Raw genomic sequence first — 15,588 nt, 5'->3', positions numbered from 1 at the left:
AATAGAGGTATAGCAACCGGCATAGCAACAGTTGCCATAAGTTGATCTTTGTCTGTTCTTTTTATTGCTAGATCCCCAGTCCCTAGAATAGTGATACACCCAGATGCTCAATAAACACAATGACTGTAAAATGAATAAAAATAGCAGGAGCTCCCTGGTGCCCAGCAGGTTAAGGATCTGGTATTGTCACTGCTGTGCCTCTGGTTACTGCTGTGACATGGGTTTTATCCCTGGCCTAAGAACTTCTGCATGGCACTGGTGTGGCTGATGAGTGAATGAATGATAAGTACTCCAAATTAAGGGAGAGGGTACCTGAGGTATTGAAAAGGAGATGATTTACCAGAAGCCTACAAAATCCTTAAAGCAAGTTTATCACTCAATCTGTGGGAAATAGGACATCTGCCAAGAGAGGAATGTGTGTGCTTCTCCTCTTAAATCTCAAGTTTTCTAGCTCTATTTTCAATTTTATCACCTTCCACTTTATCAGGGACAATCATCTATCTTTTTTTTTCAGCCTCCTCTTCTCTTCTGGCCTAGCACATCCAGGCATTCCCAAAGGGAAGAGTAAATTGGGGAAATTTTAGGGGAATCTATAGCCATTGAAGGTCATTTCTGCCACTGAGATTGCCAGGCCTAGAACATAAGTTTCCTGCAATGTCTGAGACAGTCCTGCAGAAGGAAGTATTATGTTGAGTTCCATTCAAAGTTCAAGCAGACAGCAATATAAGTGAAAAACCTGAGGATAATTATTTAATCCTACAACCAACTCCTTTTTTTTTAACTTATAAACAGAAGTGTACAGATGTTAGGGGAGGCGGGGGGAGGGAGATGTTGCACTGTTTTAAAATACACTGAATATTTCCAGAAATGCAACTACTACTATGTAGACCAGGGAAGCCTATATTTTATTTTGTTCAGACTTAACCAAGAGTTGTTTCCCTATTTTAGAAAATCACTGAAGGTAACATAGCTCAAGATTTTAAGACACTAATGCAGTATCCACCAATATCTGTATTGTACCTATTGAGTTCATGGTGATTCTGCATATATATCAGTTGGGTTAGTTGTCTTTTAAATGGGTTTTATGGTAAATCTCTTCTGTTTCTCCTCATATTATAGATAGAGCATTAAATTGATTTTTTAAAATTATAATTTATCTATGAATTGTATTAGTAGGGTATTGGGATAAGAATATATTGCTATAAAAGAGGGAATATTGCCTCCGGTAGGGTTGAATATATTGATCTAAATATATTTATCCATCCATCCCTCCCATAACCCTGTATCTGCTGTCTTCCCTTTTCCCTTTCAGGCAAACTTCTTCAAAGATATCTTGACTTCAGTACCTAATCAGTCTTCAGTCCTTTCATAACCTAACCTTTACCACCACCATGCTATTGAAATTGTGGCTCTAAATTCAGTGGACACTTGAACAAAGAGATCAATCTTCATTTTACTTGAACTTTCCTCAGCATTTGATTTCATTTTGGTTTTTTTGTTTGTTTGTTTGTTTGAAACTTTTACCTCTTGTTCTCTGTGACATTACCTCCCTGAGTTCTTTTGCAAGCCTCTGTTTTGCCTGCTCCTTAAATGTTGGCATTCCCCACAAGTGCATTTTTAGCCATCTTCTTACTCTACACTCCCTTGCTAGGCAATCTCATCCATCATGATTTCAGTCATATCCTGTGATTCACAGATCTTTGTTACCAATCCCTACCCCTCTCCTGAACGCCGTCTTTCTCCATCTGGAAGCACTAAACACCCAAAATTCAACATGTCCAAAGGTTGAATTAACTACCTACCAGTCTATAATTACTCCTGTATCTAATTCCAAATTAGTAGCTCACCATCCATCCTCTAAAATCAGAACCTGAGAGTCTGGATTGACCCCTTTTATTCTCCATTATCCTCTTCTCTCCATCCCCACTACCAGTGGATCAGTTCAAGCTCCCATCTCTCACCCAGTTACAGCAAGACTTTTTAACATTCTCTTGTCCTAACCCAGTATATCTTCCACGCGGCCACCTGAGGGATCTTTTAAAACATAAATTTGTTTAAATTACAGTATCTGCCTTGGAAAAGTTCTAGCTTCTAGTTGGTGGCTAAAACAAACAGAACCCCCTCATTTTGACATTTGAGATCACCAGCTGTTTCTTAGCTTAGTCAAACCTACTTTAAAGCAATTATGGCTACAGAACATATTTTGAATATATAAACCTTGATGATACAGAAGTAGTAGTATAGCTAATAAAAGGAAGTAGAATGGGAAAATAAAGGGCATTAGAAAGTATAAAAATGTTAATTTCTTCATTTTAATGAAAAGTTAATATCCAAAATTGATGGCTTAGTAAACAGAAACAAGTATATTATATAAAGTTATTAAGATAACCCAAAAAGAGCAATGGGACTCAGCTTTCAAAATGGAGGAGTCAAATACTGTCTAAAGTTGATAAATCAAGAGACTGGACCTGTAATCGTCTTATTTAAGTTATAGAGGTAACCACCAAAATAGAAATGGTTGATTGAGCAGTTGAAATGGAGGAGCTGGGTATTTTTCTATAGTTTTTAATTTTTTTTAACCATGTAAATGCATTGCCTTGAGAATAACTTTTAAAAAGTTATATAAACAAAGTTACATAAACAAAAGTTATATAAACAAAGCCAATTTTAATGAAAAATTTTACAGATAACTTCTTTTTCAGATATTGATTTAATTTTTCTAATCACTTCACTCTACCAAAAAACAAATTTAATAAAATGTAAAGCTTTTATGTGGCAAAGCTTACCCTACAAATGTAAAAGCAAAGTCACTTGCCATAAGAAAGATAACAAAATGATAATCTTAACTCGAAAAGCAATATTGTAAGCACAATTTAAGATATGCATTGGTTACTAGCCGCTTAGGCAGTACTACTCCTTAATGGAAACAAAGGAGGTGACAGATACTGGGATAGGGCCATGAGAAGCTAGAAGAAGAAATGGAACCAATCTTTCTATAACCCTGGTAATGTTTTTTAAAAATCAGAATAATTGAGGGCTTCTAGCTTCTAATTTGATTCTTGTTTTACTGTTTTCCTTACAATTTTGTTACGCAACTATGCATTTGATTTACACTAGTCATATTCAGTAGCAGAGACATCTTTTACTTTCAAAGGATGAGCTCACGTTTCTGAAGTGGTTTACACACTCTATTTAGAATCTCATTTTCTGTTACAATTATTATTATTATTATTATTATTATTATTATTATTATTATTATTATTTTGGCCACCCTGAGGCATATGGATTTCCTGGGCCAGAGATTGGATCCAAGCCTCCATTGCAACTCATGCTGCAGCTCCAGCAACGCTGGATCCTTTAACCCACTGTGCCAGGCCGGGATCCAATTTGCGTTTGGTGCTGCAGAGACGCTGCCGATCCCTATCCTGTTGGGCCACAGCGGGAACTCCCTCTGTTAACAATTTGTTTTCCTTTCCCTAGCAACTCTATTTGCACAAGCTTTTTCAAACTTTGTCATCCTTATCCATTCAACTGGGTCACCAGCCTCTCACAGGAAGGATTTGGGGTCTAAACTGTGGCAAACATAAGCATCCAACTTAATTTTGCTTGATGGACTGGCTTAGTAAATAAAATATTCTAGAGGTGTTGAATCTTGCCAATTTGATTTTTAAACATCCTATTAAGTCTTTAGATCTCAGTGAATACATCACCTTTTGGGAAGCTTTCTTTAACCACTAGCAGGTAAGTTTAGCTCCTCCTGTAGTGTAATCCCATAGTGTTCAGTATTCCTCTTAAATTTGCATTTGCTTGTTTAAGCATAACAAAGGCAGGTTGTATGTCTCCTCTTGCCATTTTATTATTCTTTGTGCCTGGCAAAAATACCTGGCACATGATAGTTTCCATAGGAATGTTTTCTAGGTGCTATGTGTGTAGCCTATGAACTATACTTTGAGAATCATCACCTTCGGGGAACCTTGCCAACCAAAGCCACAGACCCACTTAGAAAAAGACAGTAATTATTCTATTTTTTTGAAATGAGCCTGTTGGACTTTTATCTAACTAGTGGTGCTCACATTTACCCAGATCAATCGCTCAAGAAATTCTGAAACTCTCCCTTAAAGCACCGTCAGATTTGGAGGAAGCAAGGAAAAAACAAACAAACAAACAAACAAAAAAAAAAACCTGAGGAAAGAACTTGGCATAGCAGGAGAACTTGGGTTCAGGAAGGGGACTTGTAGGACATAAAACTAAAGCCAAGTACTATACACTGATATCAGTTCAAACCAGACTGGTGTACCTGAAAGCAAGCTAGATTTAACAGTAGATGTTTGTAAAGATGTATGTGACCACCAAATTATACTCCTTTGCTAAATTATGAATGCAGCACTGAGGTTAAGAGCACAGGCTATGAAGTCATAAACATCTAAGTTTAAATCCCAGCTCTGCCATTAACTCCAGGGCTTTGGGTAAACTACTGAAGCTACCTGGACCTGTTTCTGAAAGATGAAGAAAACGGCGCTACTCAACCACAAAGAGTTGCTTTGAGGATTAAACTAATAATTGCATGCTGTGTTTTGCCAATTGCCTGGATATAGGAAAGGGGTCACCAAATGATAGTTACTATGCTTGTGTTTATTGCTTGTCCCCATCATTGGGATGTAAGCGTTAAGAGCCACTTGGGATTTGTCTCATTTAGAACTGTTTTCCCGGTTCCTAGAATAGAAGCTTGACATTTGATTAGTGCTTAATAGACAGTTTCAAATGAAGGAGAAGTTGGGTTCAGGAAGGGGACTGAAGAATTCAAGTATAATATGTTGATCACATAAATCAAATATAAAAAAAGTTGTTTTATAGGTAGACCTATACTATCATGTTTCTATACATAGAACTGACAAACCAGAATAACCCCCCAACTCCGATTCTCACATTGTTTATCTGTTTTTAGATAATTATGTGGTATGATAAATGGACCAAGACAGGTTTAGTTCCAACAAGGAAATAAGATTTGAAGAGGCCATAATCAATAAAGACTTACTTCAGTTTTTCTATATACATTTTTAATGATTAGAAACAAGCAACTATGCAGTTAGACTTGCAGTTACTGGGGTCTGAAAAAGCCAGTCAATAAAAACAAAATGCGTACTGAACTGTCATAAGTAGGACATTTATCTTATCCGCTGAAGTTTTTGTGAGCTCCAAACTACATAGTATGTGACCAGTGATACGCACGTACAAGGTCTCAAGTCTAAGTTTGGGACAAGTGCAGCCAAATCAAAAAGCAAATCTAATTATGTTTAGTTTACCTGTCATCTGTCCCATCAGTGCCATGCCTTCAGTAAGTGAAAACAGGATGACATGGTCAGCAGAACGAGAGGATAACAACTGTAAAACAGGTTTATAATAGAAATGGAGGTCCTGAAAGCCTCTAGGACTTGCTTTAGGTCACAATAAATTAGTCACAGAGCACAGACTGTCAGTTCTCCAGATTTTCAGTGCTGCATGTGGTCATAAAGCTCTTGCATAAATATTTGAACATACATTCAGGGTTCATCTCATTAATTATATACCACTAATTAAGCAAGTTTTAACACAATTTATTTGAATAATGTATGCCCTATATATGATTTATCCTGCTTAAATGGCAACTGAGCTCTACTGAATTACTTTGATATAATTATTATTTATTAACAATAATAGCAAACATTTTAGTGTTTATGTCAGACACTGTTCTAACCATTTGATATGTGTTAACTGGTTCTATCCTCACAACCCCCCAGAAGTAGATGTCATTACCATCATCCCAGTGAGGAAACCAAAGCAAGAGGTCACACAGGAAGCAGTGTGCCAGGACTCAGACCTCTAAGTCTGATGTCTGAAGCTACGCTGACTGCTAAGTCAAACAGTCTAACAAAATGGACATTAAACCTGTACATTAAAACTTAAATATCAGTGGCATTGATTGCTAAGCTATACAAATGTAATTTAGTACTGTTTTCTGTATTGCCCTTTATTTCCTTATCTCTAACCAGTATTTTTTAAAAAACAGCACAAAAACAAGTTCTTTATTAGAACATGGCTTTACCTTTAAATATTCAGTATCACACAACCCAATTATGTAATGTCTAAGGAAATTTTGCTTACTCCTTTCTGAGTCCATTTCACTGGCACTGAAATCTACATATTTAGGAGAGAAATCACTGTACTTATATGGTGTCCTACTGAAGAAAATTTTAAAAAACCTTATTACACGAAGAATTCCTTTATGAAACTGAACTACATTTTCCCATGTTTTCATATTAAGGTGTAATTCCAGGAAACTAAAGAATAAAAAATTATTTTAAAAAGCTACTTTGGAGAAGTTTGAGGGGAGATTAGTATGTATTAACCTATAGTTTTATTACTGATATAAAACTGTACAGTGAGGTGTGCTGTACAACACTATATAGATAAAATACACTGTTATCAGTTATTTATTACTCAAAGGTAATATATACAGCAATCACAAAATCAGAAAATAATGGATAACAGCCAGTGCCTCAAGGATGACATAACATCTATACTATTTTATTGAGCAGTTAAAGCACTTGCTATTTAATCTTTTCTAAATATTTACACTATTACACTTATTTTTACATATTCTAAATAACATTTCCCTCCAAAAAGTAGACTCTCCAGCTCTTGGCACTAATTCTTAAAGTTAAATAAACCTGAAAATACTGACAACCTTTTTATTTCTTTATTGCTCTACCACAGGCATAAAGGCTCAAGAAGGGTTGTGTGCATTCTAAAGAAAAGTATGCAATACCTTACAATTTTAAATACTAAGTAATTGATACTCACAAGCAAATAACATCAACTAAAACTTTTTTTACTAGTTTTCCTTTTACAAGAGAATAATCATTGTATTAATATTATACTACAAAAGCATGTAGACTCCATAATTTTAAAAATTAAATGTCAAATATACAAGTAATGGCATTTTCTCCAATAATTCACAATTTTTACAATTTCTGCTATTTTGGAACAAACATTAAAATTCTCACGATTTAAGTTAAATATGAATTGAAACACTTAGCATCTCAAGGAATTATTAAGAATGGCAGAACTTATAATTAACTATAAATCTTACAAGGTGATATAACTCCCCTTTCGTTATTTCTTAAGTAAACATTCTTCTATGGTATGTTTTCAAGTGAATAGTTGTGGTTTGAAACATTAATTATATTGTGAATAGCCTTGAGGTTGTGCAATTTTGTTAAATTGTATGATAACCTTGAAATATAGGATACCCCAACTCAGAGTATATAGCTCACTATGACTATTACAAAAGGTCATTTTAAATTCATATTAAGATGAGCAGAGTTTAATCCGATTTTGCAGGGTTTTTTAATGAACATCTTTTAATACAGAAACCTGGTTTTGAGAACCATGAAACTCTCAAAATCTGCTCTGTTGTATTTTATGTAGGGGCTAATTAAAATTCCTGTTGAAAAATGAAGACAAATGGTGTTGATATTCTGAAATAAAAATTTTCATATTGTCACTTTATTGACCAAAGCGTAAAGACAAGTTACAAGTTTATTTCATACCTAAAAGTTAGTTATTAGTGAGGTTTAAATTTTTTAGAGAAATGTTCACTAGCAGCCAGTTAGTTATTAGAAGGTAACTACATAATATTGTTATCAACTTTGCATTTAGTAGCTAACGTGATGTCAGTACAATTCATAAAAACCTGTCATTAGTCGTATGTGAGTTGCTAGCAAGTGATCTTCCCTGAGGTAAGAGACCAAAATATGCAAGTTTGCTAATTTCCAATAAAATTAGATTCTTAAAAATAATGACAATAAGGACTTGTGTGGCTGGGAATTATAGATGCATTTCAGATTGATACTTTAACTGCAAGCAGTAGGCTTGATTGTAAAACCAAACTAAAAATCATCAGCAGAGATAAAGCAAATTTCACAGTCAATAGCATTTGCTAAATTTCTCAGGTCTTTAGCCTAACATTTTCCAATAAAATACCTGAAATGAGTGAAAGGAGGGAAAATGGGCCTTACATAGGCTTGCTCTTTAACTAGTTTCTGAGTAACCATTCCTTTGGAATTTATTATATTCTAGCTTATAATATTTGACAGTGTGTTGTTTTCTTCCCTTTCAATCAGTTTCTCACAACCAATATTCTAGACACACATCATCTTCAATTCTACCTGGACTTTGGGTCATCACTTCAGACCTGGTACGTTAACTATAAAATGGGTTACTGAAGGAAAAAAGTTTACAATTTTATTTCAATTTTCATTCAGCTAAACAGTGCAAAGAGAATTTATAGGATTGAATTAGAGTTATTATGCTGTATGTAAGGTTAAGAAAGTATCTTAACTAATTTATTATCCCTAGCTTGGTCTCAAAGTTGTGGCAATCACAAATAGTAGTACTAAAAAATAGCCATTTTATAATCATGTATTTGATGATGATAACCATGTGGAAGGTCAAATGATGATAGTCAAGAACTTAAATTCTGTTCTAAAACTTTTTTGTGAAGCTGATACCTGGTCCACCTCTCAAAAACCATTAATTATGGCAAGCAAATTTCAGCTGATTTAAAATAATTTCAGGAAATCTGACCATTCTTAGAATCAAGCCTTTTATTCTGTATCAAGGGAGAACCCAAACTATTATTATAATATTCATACCTAACCTGCTTCTAAACAGCAGTGCTGTGACAAGAGAAATCAATAGTGTTGTCAGAGGTTAAGGCTGCTTTTTAATGTGCACAGTGCATTCTAATTTGACTAGATGCAAGTATTTAATAGGGAGATAAAATGTGTATCTAATTTTTTACTTTATGCTATAAAACTTTATCAGTTATTAACTAAACATAGCAAGCCACAGGTGAAGAAAATATTTGTTAAAGAAAAGGTGAACCTGGAAGCAATGCATTTGTTAAACAGTTTTCCTGTATTTAAACTAAAAAAGTGGTGGACGAGGGGTTCAGTGGTTGAAAAAAACCAAAAATAATTATAGTGGTTAGTGGTATTTGTGATTTTTAATTTAATACACAGAAGTCATCTATACTAACTAAATGGGAAATATTATTTGGTAGCTGCAGTCCTTTATGCAGAACTAGTACACAATATAAAAGTTCTAAATTTTCTATTTATAGACACAGAGAAAGCTACTTGAAAGTACATTTAGAAGAATGGAGATAAAATAAGGTTTTACAAAATGTGATAATGTGATAAAACCCAAATATGTCTCTCGCTCAGATAGCATCTGCAAACTGTCTAGATTCTCCAGTCTTTCCTATTCAAAATGGAGTAATTCATTTAATAAGTGGATTCCGTTGAAGATACTTTCATAGAAAGAAAACCAAAACCTCCCTTATTTGGAAACAAAAGTTCAAGTACTGTCTATATTCCTTACAAATCAAAAGGTTGAGATTTTTAAACACCTGATAATACATATTCTGATGTACATTTTCTTAAAATGCAAACGGTTCTGCATCTGTTACACAGCAAACAGAGACAGCCAGGCTTTGAATGCTCTAGATAAGAGATTGTATTAACATACATTTTGTTTTTCATCCATTCAAATTCAACTTAATTTCAGTGAACAGAGGAAGAAGATGGATTAAAGTGTACATTTCAGAATACAGATCTGCAGAACAGGATAAAATAGTGCAATACCAATCTCAGGATAAACATTCTTTGTCTTTAAAGAGTAAGCATGAAAGCTGTTTCTTGAGGAAACTGGCGCTAAAGATTTGATGAATACGCTATTTAAGCAAATGCTCAGTTGATCAGGGTATGATGCAGTCAAATTTGGATCCAAATCCAAGTGAAGCCAACAAATGAAGAAAAATTTATGGTTTCTAAGAAAAAAAGGAGACATTTTTGGCTCAAAGGGGCTCAAAAGACACTTAGCATATACAAGCTTAAATACCATTGATCAAAATTGTAGAACAATGTAACTCATTCATAAAGATAAATTCTTATTTATAAATTCTCTGTGAATCCAACAAACTCTGAAAATTAGAGACTAACTACTGCTACCATTATTTTTATTATTTTCTACCACACTTTGCAATCAACTTTTCTGCAAGATTAAAGAACAAAAATTTGGTGGTACTTGACCAGGCCAGGATTCAAAATAATGGTAACATATCATCAACAACAGAGCACACAAGTGGCTGTGTTGGCTCAGACAGCAACATTACTGAATCACACTGACTTTATTATTCTAGAATAGTTATTTCCCCCTAACATTGCTCATCTCAGCAAAATGTTGTATCATTACACTCCATTCTCAAGATATTTTCATCAAGAATACTTATCTCTATGAATGTGTTTACGTTCACAGAAATGTTAGGATCCCAGTATCTAATATATCCTTTTATGAATTTCAAGATACAATTTAGTTCAGATTAGCTTCAAATTTACATAAATCCTTTGACACATTAATAAATATGTGGAATGGTTACCTCGATGACATCACCATTAGCAAAACCTTATTTCCCCACAGTTCTAGCCTTTTCAGAAATCAAACATATGTAGAATTTTTATGTTTGAAACGTTAAGACTTTCATGGAACTAAAATTACAAAGAACTTCCAATGAACCACATATATGGAAGAAACTCATCTCAGCAGATCTAATAACTAATTTATAGGAATTCAGAGCCAGCCTGGGCAGCAGTATATTAAAAGCTATTGCCAATCACACACTTGCTATCATGCACTGAATAACAAGATATAATCTTGGAATTATATACGTACAAGATTTTTAATGACTAATCAAGTTATGTGGCCCAGCCAACAAATATTACATATTCACAATAAACATTCTGCCTTTATTAGCCTCTAATTAAATCAAGAGTGATCCATTGGCTCAGCTGTGTTTGTCATCTCAGCATCTTGACTATCCATCTCTTCAGGCTCCTCCACGGAATTTCCCTTTTGTGCTTTTGACCTTGTGGCAAATTCTGCTCCCAGTGCCTCTGCCACACAGCTCTCAGCTGTATCCGTATTCAAATTTTCAGTGCCACCAGTCAGAGAAAAAGACTCAGGTAAGCCAGTCTGAAGATTCCCAGACTTCAGAGAGGAACTCACAACTTCTACTTTCCTTTGAGGAAGATCAGATGGTGACTGCTCTGTACTTTGATCCCGCAAGTGTTTGTCCATTGATGCCTGTATAGAAGAAACCATTTCCTGCAATTTTTTTCGCTGGGCCTCAACCATATCAGGATCAAGCTGCCTGCTGTCTCTCATTGTAACTACTCCAGGAGCTATTCGAATAAGCTCACTGTTACTAGGAGAAGCTGTGAATACAGAAGGCTCTGTTTTAATGGAACTATTGCTAAAGTCTGTCCCTGCAGTATGCTTCCTTCCAACCGGAGTTTCCCTAGCTCTTGGATCAAGGTGTGGGGCAGTGGATGCAGTTCCTAGAGAATGCCCTTTCCCCTGAAAAGCAGTTACATTATGAAGTTGCTCAGATTTCTTTTTCACTACTCCACCACTACCTAGTTTTAATAACCCATGTGAGGGACTGGATTCCCTACTTCTTGTAGTAGCCTCTGCTCGAACCTGACTTACAGCCTCTTTAACTAAATCTTCAACATCAGGACCGATGGGGAAATGTCCTGCAGCATCCACACACAACTCCAGTCTATCTTCAGAAGCGTTATAGACAAAGGTTTTGCCAGGCAGATGTGGAAAAGTACAATGCTTGCCATCAGCCATACCTTAAGAAAGGAAAAAGAGTTTAACACATTAAAATCTTTAAAAATGTAGTAAAGACAATTATAAATGAAATAGTAAATTTCCAATAATTGACAGATAACAGCTTTCAAAACAAAATTAATTAGAAAATAATTTATTACACTTATTTATTAACGGAATTTAATGTTATTACAAAACAGAAATATCTGCATAGACCTGAAAGTAGCTCCCCAGGTGATTTAAAAAAATATATATTATTAAACCTATCACAAAGTTAAGAAAATTAGGCTTGAAACAAACAGGTGAGCTATAAAGAAAACACTAGCAATACGGTTAAGTAAAGCATTTGCTTACAATAAAGCAATAAGAAAATATACTTTCATTTACTAAAATTCAAATTATAAACTTTAAAAATACTGGAGTTCCCATTGTGGTGCAGCAGAAGTGAATCCGACTAGGAACCATGAGGTTGCAGGTTCTATTCCTGGCCTTGCTCAGTGGGTTAAGGATCCGGTGTTGCCGTGAGCTGTGGTGTAGGTCGCAGACGTGGCTCAGATCTGGTGTTGCTGCGGCTGTGGTGTAGGCCGGTGGCTACAGCTCTGATTCTACCCCTAGCCTGGGAACCTCCATATGCCGCAAGTGCAGTCCTAAAACGCAAATAATAATAATAAAAACCTGTAAGGGCAAGATGCTATACACACATGTTGTGCAGTGTGTTGAACTAAAAGTCATAAGTAATTCTACTGAATTACAGAATACCAGAATAAAAGTTTCCTTCAGCATGCCAAACAAAGGTAGGTATTTTTCACAAATACAAAAAATACGAATTTTCAAAATAAGATATGCCAGAGTTAAAGTGGTAGTTGTGGGGGCACATTTGAGAAAGCTAAGACCAAGGCACTGTGATTTCAGTATAATTGCAAGAACTGACACTTCGGAGTTCGCTTGTGGTGTAGCAGGTTAAGGATCCAGCACTGTCACTGTGACAGCTAACGTTACTGCTGTGGCATAGGTTCAGTCCCCAGCTCTGGAACTTCCACATGCCATGGGCAGGACAAAAAAAAAAAAAAAAAAAAAAAAGAACTGACACTTGGTCACAATAAACTGATAATATTGTATTCAATTCAATTCCTTTGAAATAGTTGTATTCCATGTTTCCCTTTTCTGGCTGCACCCGTAGCACATGGAAATTCCCAGGCCAGGGACGGAATCCGAGCCTCACCTGTGGCCTACACCACAGCTGCAGCAACTCTGGATCCTTAACCACTGTACCAGAGTGGGAATTGAACTGTCACCCCAACAGAGACAAGCTGGATCATTAATCTACTGCATCACAGAGGGAACTCCTCATCTTACAACTCTTATTTCTCTCTGGGCAGATAACAACCACCAAAATAAGACTGAGTTATGGGTGCTCTTTGAATGGCCTAGTACGATATACTTCTTACGGTCAATTAATGCAGCAGTAGAGGGTAAGAACTTTAAAGCCAGCTTCCCCTTATTTTCCAGTTAAAGTTTGGTCTCACTACATGGTAATTTAAATTTTTACACTTTTTTTCCATCTTGGGAATTAAAAAAATTGCATGTGTGTTTTATTTTTTCTTTTACGGAAGTATAGTTTTTTACAATGTTAATTTCTGCTGCTTTGGTTATACATATACACACACATTCTTTTTAAAATACTCTTTTCCATTATGGTAGGATAATATTCCCTGTGCCGTACAGTAGGACCTTGTTGTCAAACTATCCAATATCTGTATGTTTTAAATTTATCACTCTAAGTACACTTCCAATATGCAAAAATTAGGGTTTTCAAATTTTATGAAACAGATTTTTTTTTTCTTTTGTCTTTTTAGGGCCGCACCGCAGCACATGGAAGTTCCCAGGCCAAGGGTTGAATTGGAGCTGCAGCTGCTGGCCTCCATCACAGCCACAGCAATGTGGGATCCAAACTGCATCTGCGACCTACACCAGAGGTGACCTACACCAAAGCTCACAGCAACTCCAGATCCTTAGCCCACTGAGTGAGGGCAGGGATCATACCCGTGTCCTCATGGATACTAGCTGAGTTTGTTAACCACTGAGCCACGACGGAAACTCCTGAAACCATAGATTTTCTGTTTTAAAAATGAAGTAGAGAGCTTTAATAATATATGGTACATGCATATGGCTATGTTTATGGCAAAATATAAAGGCAAAAGCGAATTAGTTAGAAGTGAATGAGGATGTTACTAAGTGCTATAGAAACTCAGAGAAAGGAAGGATGAGTGAACTCTGGAATGCTCTGGGGCATTCAGGTGGCCTCTCTCCAGTTTTGCAGGTTATTAAGAATAGTTCCTTCCTCCTCTGGAAAAAGCCATGCAGTAGTTCTAAAATATCTTACTGTGAATATTTCAAATAACCAGAGGAAAAAAACGAAACTTCAAATGAGTAAATAACATACAGTAATTTCAAATAAACATTCATTTCAGTGACAAGTAAAAATCCAACACGAATTTCCTCCTGTCACAAAATTTTTGGCAGAGGTAACTGACAAAAACAGACATACAAAAATTAAAATCAGAAGTTCCCACTGTGGCTCAGCAGTGATGAACCCAACTGGTATCTGAGAGGATGCGGGTTTGATCCCTGGCCTCACTTAGTAGGTTAAGGATCCGGCACTGCTATGAGTTGTGGTGTAGGTCGCAGATGCAGCTTGGATCTGGCATTGCTGTGGTTGTGGTGTAGACCGGCAGCTACAGCTCCGATTTGACCCCTAGCCTGGGAACCTCCATAGGCCATGGGTGCTGCCCTAGAAAAGACAAAAAAAAAAAAAAAAAAAAAGAAAGAAAGAAAGAAAGAAAACATATGAATCTGAAAAAGAACTGCATAAAAGAAACAAATCAAGAGAAAGTATCCAGCGTAACTCCATTTTTATAAAGTTCAAACATAAGCATAATTGAACATTGTAAAGTTATTTATACAGGTGTTAAAACCAAACTTGCATTTATCTCCGAATAAAGACTTGCAAGGAAACTTATAACATTTTAAGCAAATTACTTTTCCAAACATAAACAACAGGAATATTAATAGTCTGTTATTTATATTGGGCAATATTTCTTTTCAAATGTAGATATAACCATCTATTTGTTAGGGTGGATTTGAACAAAGAAAAGTGTGTTCTTTTTCAACTTTTGGAGGGCATGGGTATATGTCTGGGGGTGAGGAGGGCTTGTTATGCTATGATTCTTTGACCAGAGGGTGATGATAATGATTTTCCACATGAATCTGGCCTAAAACTATAGATAATATTTTACCACAAACATACAAGAAATTATATTTTGAAAGGTAAAATAATTTTCTGAGGTGAACCATTTCAAATGGCTGTGATATGATCAAAAAAATTTTTAAAGAACTATGCTAATAACAGCTGGAATTCTAATAACAAACATTAGCTAAATATTTATTAGGTACCAGGCCCTTTGATAACTGCTTGTGTGTGCACAATCTCATTTGATTCTAACAACAACACCTGAGATTATCATATCTACTTTACAAATAAAGAAACTGAGATTTAGAAGTCACACAGGAATAAGTAGTAGAACCAAAATTTAATCTCAGATGTTCTAACTCCAGAGCTCTAACATACTGCCTAATAAGAAATACCACAGGTTAACATTTAAAAAATATAATGGCTCTATTAAGATATAATTCACATACAATTTGCCCATTTTAAGTGTATAGCTGAATCTTTTTTATAGTATATTCAGAGCTGTGCAACCACTACCACAATCATTTTAGAACATCTCCTTCACTCCCAAACAGATGCTCTGAGCTCATTAGCAGTCACTCACATTTCCTCCCCGCCACTGCCCCCAAACCTGATTCACTCTC

General features: G+C 35.6%; 1 protein-coding gene across 1 annotated transcript in view; it reads right to left on the bottom strand.

Moving 5' to 3' along the window:
- Window positions 1–6,847: 6,847 nt before the first annotated feature.
- Window positions 6,848–15,588, bottom strand: part of VCPIP1 (valosin containing protein interacting protein 1) — a 35,374-nt gene continuing 26,633 nt past the window's right edge. Inside the window, exon 3 of the mRNA XM_003355045.5 lies at window positions 6,848–11,738. Coding sequence (XP_003355093.2) covers window positions 10,867–11,738 — 872 coding nt within the window. The 3' untranslated portion in view covers window positions 6,848–10,866. The remainder of the gene's footprint in view (window positions 11,739–15,588) is intronic.

The sequence above is a fragment of the Sus scrofa genome, chromosome 4 (genome assembly GCF_054392235.1).
Source record: "Sus scrofa isolate SSC_HxYL_T2T_F1_AM1 chromosome 4, Sscrofa_HxYL_maternal_Yorkshire_Landrace_v2.0, whole genome shotgun sequence".
Classification (NCBI taxonomy): Eukaryota; Metazoa; Chordata; class Mammalia; order Artiodactyla; family Suidae; genus Sus; species Sus scrofa.
The sequence above is the reverse complement of the archived record's forward strand: the minus strand, read 5'-3'. Positions and strand labels throughout refer to the sequence as shown.